The sequence below is a fragment of the Gadus macrocephalus genome, chromosome 17, assembly GCF_031168955.1.
Source record: "Gadus macrocephalus chromosome 17, ASM3116895v1".
NCBI classification, from domain to species: Eukaryota; Metazoa; Chordata; class Actinopteri; order Gadiformes; family Gadidae; genus Gadus; species Gadus macrocephalus.
The window spans coordinates 6,756,248-6,764,581 of NC_082398.1; the positions used below are offsets into that span (position 1 = coordinate 6,756,248).

The 8,334-nt window shown below is 42.8% G+C and overlaps 1 protein-coding gene across 1 annotated transcript in view; it reads left to right on the plus strand.

Annotated features, from left to right (window-relative positions):
- The first annotated feature begins 1,513 nt into the window (after positions 1-1,513).
- tdrd7b (tudor domain containing 7 b) overlaps positions 1,514-8,334 on the plus strand; it is a 24,883-nt gene continuing 18,062 nt past the window's right edge. Inside the window, exons 1-3 of the mRNA XM_060035862.1 lie at positions 1,514-1,704; positions 2,960-3,166; positions 5,406-5,662. Of these exons, the coding sequence (XP_059891845.1) occupies positions 1,582-1,704; positions 2,960-3,166; positions 5,406-5,662 (587 nt within the window). The 5' untranslated portion in view covers positions 1,514-1,581. The remainder of the gene's footprint in view (positions 1,705-2,959; positions 3,167-5,405; positions 5,663-8,334) is intronic.

Here is an 8,334-nt window from a genome sequence, read left to right on the forward strand (position 1 = left end):
AAACATATAGGTTATGCATGCCGTCTAATGTTTGTATTTAATATAACCCTATATATATATATATATATATATATATATATATATATGTGTGTGTGTGTGTGTGTGTGTGTGTGTGTGTGTGTGTGTGTGTGTGTGTGTGTGTGCGTATATATATAACCTATATATATTTATTTACTTATTTATTCAAAAATACATATTTTCACTACTTGTTTTCTACTTTTTCATCATAGAATGAAATCGCAATTGGATTTTTATTTACTGTCCTATATCCTCAACCTCATTCTCATCGTCAATCAATCTGCAATCTGCTTATGCTGTTCGGGTCGGGGGAACAGCAGCTCAAGAAGGGGTTCCCAGTCTCCCAGACTTCCCTTTCTCGGGCCACATTGACCAGCTCTAGGTCATGAGGCGTTCCCAGGCCAGTGTTGCGATATTATCTCTCCACCTAGTCCTGGGTTTTCCCAGAGGTCTCCTCCCCACTGTATTGTGTGTACTCGTGCCACGAACACCTCCCAAGGGAGGCGCCCAGTGGGCATCCCTACCAGATGCCCGAACCACCTCAGCTGATTCCTTTCTAAGCAGAGGAGCAGCGGCTCTAATCCGAGTTCCTCACGGATATATATATATATATATATTATTATTATTTGATCAAATAAAGTTTATATTATTGAGGTCATTAAGAATGTCAAGGTCAAAGTTATGGCGCTTTAATGAACCATCTTGTAGTTTCTGCCAAAACGAAACCGTAGGAAACAAACCCAAACAGTGGGCGTTTAATCCTTATTGTGGGCGTTATTATGTATTAATAGGATTTCTTCATTTAACTCTCCCATCTGTGCTCATTAACATCTGGAGAAAAAGATTGATTTCAATTGAAGGTAGGCCTATTCTTTGATAAAAAAAAAAATATATATATATATATATGCTGTATGTACATATATATGAACACATGTGATATGTGCCACATGCTGCAACAATATGATAATGTGTCATGACATGTATAATGAGGTCATTGCCTTTGGAATCAGGCCTATTACCACCCAATGTGGCGTATAATATGATCCATTAATCCAAGATAACATATATGTATACATACATGTGTGTGTATATATATGCATACATATAAATACATAGGCCTATGCATACATATAGATATAAATATAAATATAAATATATGTATATTATATACATATATATGAACTACATAGTTGTACATTACTGTGTGTCCGGGGTGTCGCCGTGGTGGTTGCGTCTCGACGTTATGTTAATTAACCCGGGACAGTGTGCAGCCAGCCAATCAGGGCCCGGCTTGAGTCCGGTAGATCGACTCGGTAGGGAGCAGACAAACTGACAGCAGGACCCGGTTGGACAGACAGACTGACAGATTGACAGCGGAACGCGGCAGCAACAGGTCCTCCACTCAGTACCCAGCCACCCAGTCTGTTTCTCAAGGTATAGACCGACTCTGTGTCCGTGTGTTATGGTATGTGTGAGTATATGCGTGTGTGTGTGTGTGTGTGTGTGTGTGTGTGTGTGTGAGCCGAGCTATGCTGGGTGGGGTTTGATGTTAACTTGTGTTTGATGTTAACTCGAGTCACTTTATCCTCACACAAGGTTTGTAACGTATGCGGCGGATCACTTTGGATAACATTGAAACTAACAGATGACAGGACGTGCGAACCGGTTAGAAAGTTAGAAACAACAGTAAGGACGCCGCACAAACAGGGTGACTTGAAAACTGGGTTCCGATGAAAAGAGAGTGAAACTTTATCCCGGTTTGTGTGACGATAGGAGACTGAATGGGTGTGGAGCGGCAGCGTGACGGATGACGTCCCCGCCCCGTCCCGATGAATTCTGCACCGCTGTGCGATAACAATTCAGTGTTATAAATGCAGTTTTAGTCCATGGCTAAAAGGGAATGTGCAACATCCAAGAATTTTAGTGCTTGTCCTACTACTTGTTTTTTACTTTTTTTATATCCCATTATAGTATGGAAACGCAATTGGTTTGTTATTTATTGTCCTAGTTATATCCATTATTTTTAGATATGTTATTGTGTGTGTAGGACAATGAGTGGATATTAGCCCTCTCACTACACCCCACCGAGACACTGGGGTACCCCAGGTATAGGTTATTGTCACTGCAACATGTTTTATAATAGTAATTTAATAGGCATAGTCCTACTATAATAGTTTCAAAGGTGCACTTAAGGCAAGTTGTCGAGCAGTCTAAAGTGAAAGAAAAGTTAAAATGTTGAGGGTGTGTCCCTTGTCTTTGGGACAAAGTCCATCATGTTTTGCCGTAATATTTTATAGAATCTTTTCTTTCATCAAGTTTTAAGAGCTGTGATAAATACTATCAATGTTTGGTGGGCCACATGGCTCTTTGAGTCCAAGTACAGGCTATGTGTGGATAAAGTTAAATAGAAAAACGGTACATAAAACTGTAGGCATACAAAATTCAAAGTGTTCAACTATGTTCTGGTTGTCACTTTAATGGAGTTCAGTAAACATAGTAATTGTCTGTGTTTCTCCATTGTTAGAGCAGTGTTTAACATTAACCCGTACCAGTTTATTAATGATTAATGATGATTAAAGTATCAACCCTATTCACAGAGCTCGCTCCTATCACTCAGTATGGGTCTGGTAGACCTACTACCAGGTAGTAGGACTGGTCTCCTACTACTAGTGGAGATAAAGCACATTGACACATAGATAAACCGCCTTCTGACTACGCAGTGTTGGTGTTTGGAGCAACACCAACCTCTGCTCTGGTGTTTGGGGCCACACCGACGTCTACTCGCCCTTTGGTTGTGCACAGACCCTGGTTGGTCCTGTTGTGCACAGAACCTGGTTGGTCCTGTTGTGCACAGACCCTGGTTGGTCCTGTTGTGCACAGACCCTGGTTGGGTCCTGTTGTGCACAGACCCTTGGGTGATAAGCATGTCTCTCCTCTCCAGATGGTGGACGCGGAGCTGGTGAAGAAGATGCTCCGGGAGGTCCTTCAGGCGAACCCGGCCGGGGTGTCCCTGTCCCGCCTGACGGCCCAGTACAAGGCCCTGACCCAGGAGCACATACCCCACAGGCTGCTGGGCCATGACCAGCTGGAGGGCCTGCTGGCCAGCATGCCCTCTGTCGTGCGGACCGAGCGCCCCCGTGGAGGAGAGGTACTTGATGGTGGGGTGGAGCAGGGGTGGGGCAGGGGCTCTGATCCACCATGGAGGGGTGGTGGGTGAAGGAGGGGGCTCTGATCCACCATGGAGGGGTGGTGGGTGAAGGAGGGGCTCTGATCCACCATGGAGGGGTGGAGGGTGGCGGAGGGGCTCTGATCCACCATGGGGGTTGGAGGGGTGGAGGGTGAAGGAGGGGCTCTGAATACAATGGAGGGGTGGAGGAGAGGCTCTGACCAGCATGGAGGGTGGAGGAGGGGCTCTGACCACCATGGAGGGGTGATGGATCAGGTGGTGGACCGAACCCTGAACCTTTCACCTGGGAAACAGTCAATAACAATGCGTTTTTGATTGATACTAGAATAGATCAAAATAATATTTAATATGATGTCAAACTAGATGCAGCCCTTTTTCCATAGACAACCTTGTTATATAGGCTGCCCATAAACACAGAAGCATTGTGCTATCAATTGAATTTTTTTAAAATATTTTTTTACTTTTTTAATTGAATCAACATGGCCATTACATCGGACATATAAATGCACCAGATTTGGTTGATGTAAGATAGAACATACAAAAGCATAAAAGCAACACAACATTAGACAGAGGATTGACATTGACATTACATGGACAAGGATTCAAACTAAGATGACAGAGACGTTATGTATCATGCCAGAATAAAAAGGATTAAAAGTGAAGAGAATAACAAACAAAAAACATAAAATAAACATAAATATGTTTGGATCATTCCTAAATTCAATTGGTATGGAGTTCCAGGTGTGTGCTGCTCGATAAGAGAAGGCTGACTGAGCAAAATATGTTTTTCTGTATGGTATTTTGCAGTCCCCTCTAGCAGAAGATCTTGTCGATGTATTTTGATTTTGTTTGATGAACTGACTAAGTGGAGGCGGTGCTAAGCCATTGAAGATCTTGTATGCTAGTAATATATCAGCAAACTTGATCATGTTTTCCCAGTTTAGGAAACCATATTTTGCTAAAAATGGTACAATGGTGATAAGCATTTGATTTCTTATCTAGTGTTTTTAAAGCCTGCTTATAAAGTCTTTTCACTGATTGCAAAGTGGTTCTTGATGTCTGAGTCCAGCTGGTGAGGCAGTCATTTATGTGTCAGAGGATCATGGCATGCATGTATATTTTAGATGCTTCAGTTGTTAAATTATTCCTTATATATCTAAAATTGTTTAAATTGAATTTGATTCTGTTTACAACCTTAAAAAAAAAAAGGTTGTAAAATTACAATACCAAGGTACTTATATTCATTCATAACTAATAACTTTCTCCCTGCTACTAACACAGCAGGCTCGGGATCTTTTTTGGCATACAGACTTGCTAATATTGAGATGTAAACATGAACTGGTCAACCAGTAAGAAACATAAACCATGGCAGCTGATAGTTCATCTGCAGCTCTTTTCTTATTTTTAGAATGTAAATAGATGACCGTGTCGTCACTATATATCTGACAAGTAACAGAATTTGCACAAGCATCAGAAAGGTAATTTCCTGTACAAACTGAACAATAAGGGGCCTAAAGTAGAGCCCTGTGGGACACGACACAGTTTTTGACTATTTGTGAGATTTTATCACCTATACGCACACATTGTTTCTTCTCTGCAAGATATGATTTAATCCATGTTATCACATTAGATGAGAAATTAAACGTAGTCAACTTTGCAATTAAGATGTCATGGTTGACAGTATCGAAGGCTTTTTTAAGATCAAGGTAGACGGCTACCACTACGCCTCCCTTGTCCACTCTAGCCTTGATATTTTCCAAAAGATAACACTTTGCTGTTTCAGTGGAATGATGTTTACGAAATCCAAACTGCAATGGATGCAATGAGAAGGAGGATGCATTCAGATGTGTGATAATCTGTTCGGATATCCATTTTTCAGCAACTTTTGATTCACTTGGTAAGATACTAATTGGTCTATAGTTGCTTGTGACCATGGGGTTCCCTGCTTTAAATACTGGTGTGATTACAGCAGTTTTCCAAACACTCGGAAACAATCCTCCCTCAATGGATTGGTTTACAATCCTGGTAATAGGCGAAATGAGTGAATAAAAAAGAATGAACGAATGTATTTATTAATGCAATTATGTAATAACATGAAATATAACAAACATTTAATGATATGCCAAGTGTATCAACCGAAACACCAAGGTGACTAAACCATGGAGCACCTCTATAATCTCTCCCGCTTCCTCTCCCGCAGACGGCGTACTTTGCGGCGGCCAGCGGAGAGACCAAGGTGGCCAAGGTGGTGGCCCGACAGCGAAGCTCCAAGAGGACGGGCCCCGCCCACCTGGTCAACACCCAGATGAGGGTGAAGCCCGCCGTGCCGCTCATCCTCAACGGTAGGCCTCCGTCAGCACGGCGCTCGGGGGTTGTCTTTAGAAGGAAAGTGAAGAAGAGGAGGAAGACGGTTAGGAGGGAGAGGCATCATGGCGGGAGACACATGTGTCGCTCATAGCACTGATGACGGATGGGCCATGTTTATATGCCGAGGCCCGGGTTAGTGGAGTAGACTAGTGAAGCTACCTCCGACCTCTTCCCCGGGGATGCAGCAGACCCTAACCAGTGTTAATAGCAACACCTGTGTTGTCCTGCCATGACACCTCTGTGTAATGGGGCTATAACGTCAGTGAGGCTGGTCATTGTGGACGTACACACACCGGCTGGGGTCAGGGACGGACGGCTAGCCCGGGCCGACCAGCAGGGGATGAAGCGGTTCGCAGGGATTGAAAATATCCCAAATGAAAAATGTGGATAGGGAACCAAACTTTTTTGGAGAAAACCGCATGTATAGAAACAAAAGGAAGCCACAGAAAGTGGCTCGCAGGAGAACAGAATAATGGCGCATTTCCACCGGTAGGTAGTCTTAGGCCAAGTACGCCTCAGCCCAGTGGTGAAGGTGCAGTATAGCCCAGCTCAGTTAGGGCTCGCGATTCCACTGCCGAAAGTACCCTTATGGTACGGCGAGGTTTAAGCCGGGTGGCAATAGCTGCGGCAGCTACATAAGCAACGTGACCTCATAGTAGCCCGACACAGTGTAGCCTGCTAATAAAACCAATGATAAAGAAGAACGCGACAAAATGACAAAAGAGCCACAATGTAGGACATCCAAAAAGGAGGTCAAACTTTTGCGCGACATTTTCTTCCTTAAACTAAGCTTTCACCGTTGTCCAGAAATACCTTGCGGGTACTGGGTTTGTTTGTTATTATCCCTCTGTCGCACGGAACTGACGTTTCTGTCGACCAATTAACGGACGGCGTGTCTAGCTCGAACTTGAACCCTTTCAGACGTCTCAGTACCCCAATGGAGGAGTACTGCGAGATGAGTACTGCAGGGCTCACTACGGCTCAGTCCGGATCACGCCCACTTTTGGCAGTGGAAACGCGAACCGTACCTCACCCTTGCATACCGAACTGACCCGCACCCGCCTGTGGAAATGTGGCATTAGTTATCCACACAGGAGACACACTTTGGACAAAGAGAAAATAAATCATTGAGTATTTCTGTCGCCTCTATCTAAAGTGTGGTTTCAGATAGAGGTCCGAAGGCGGCCCTCGTGGACCAAGTGCATTGTGTCTTTGATTCAAACAACCTAGTGAGTCTAGACACTAAAACATCAATACCTAAATATGTTAAATTATTTTATTTTATGAATTTACACTTCTTTTTTTTTTACAATTACAAACAATTGAATAATATGACGTTAGTGCTAGAAAAATGGCATGTGTAGAGTCAGTCACTTTCATCCCTCGTTCTTAGGGGATTTATATGATTATGTTATTATTTTGTTGATATGCTCGAGAGTTCAAATCAGAATAGTATTTGGGTTAAGTTTGGTCAGAAGCTACAATTTACACCCCATGAGTTTGGTTAGTTTGCACAATCTACCTTTGTATGAATCCAACTTCGCACCCGGTTAATACAAAAGACTGTTCCTGAATGCACAACCCAACACTGTAATCCGATATTGGAGAACATGTGATTAGCTCAATTCAACTATATGGTTGTGTTTTGGTTGGGACCAGTTTGACAGCGTTACTGTCACAACGGTAAGGTTAGGAAAGATTCATCGTACATGTGTTTCTGGTGATGCAAGTTGAGATTGTGACTGGTTTTGTGAGTGTGTTTCTGTGTTTCTGTAAGTGTGTGTGAAGGGGGCCTCATTTAGATGCAAAAATCGATGGCATGAGTCAATTTGTGAACCACAACAGGGATCAAGAACAGTTGGAATTGGTGGTCGGGATTGTTTAAACAATTGAACATGTCATGGGTTCAACTTCCCGTCTGTGAAAGAACAACAGTTAGAACCAAGCAGGTATCCTCCCTGAATGGGTGAAGGATACATTTTTTAATCCAGACAAAGCCGACAGCACTGAGATCATCAAAATATTTGGTAATAAGCCATTCAGTTTGTCGCAACTTCCTGATTGTTTTCAACTTTTGGCCATTGAGTGAATCATACCGTAGAAAGTACATTGGTAAATTTACTTACTTTGGTATTTGGGGTACTTTAGTATTATAAGCCATCTTCTCTGATACAGAGTAGATGAATGACTTGCCTATTTTGCCTGCCAGTGTGTGTGTTTGTGTTTGTGTGTGTGTGTGTGTGTGTGTGTGTGTGTGTGTGTGTGTGTGTGTGTGTGTGTGTGTGTGTGTGTGTGTGTGTGTGTGTGTGTGTGTGTGTGTGTGTGTGTGTGTGTGTGTGTGTGTGTGTTGCTAACAATACATATTGTAGTTTGAGGTGTGACTGACACACACAATCACACACTCTCAGATGAACTCACATGTGATGTGTACTTATATGACAAGCTTGAACACTGAGTTGTGATACACAACCACACACACAAGGAAGGAAATGGGGAAGAAAGAGATAGGAAGTAATGATGAAAAACATTGGCTGACAAATGAGATGATGTAAAACATAACAGTTTTAAGGAAACAATTTACCCTAAAATAAAAAAAAACATAATTTGACATTACATTTTGGATCTGAACTCCATGACACAACTCCCTGTAGCTCCTGCATTATCTTCTCATGGAAAATAGGTGGACTGTTCCTTTAAGAGAGAGAACAGAGACCACACAGGCCAGTAAGAGGGAGAGAGCAGAGAAAGAAGCTCTCCAAGAG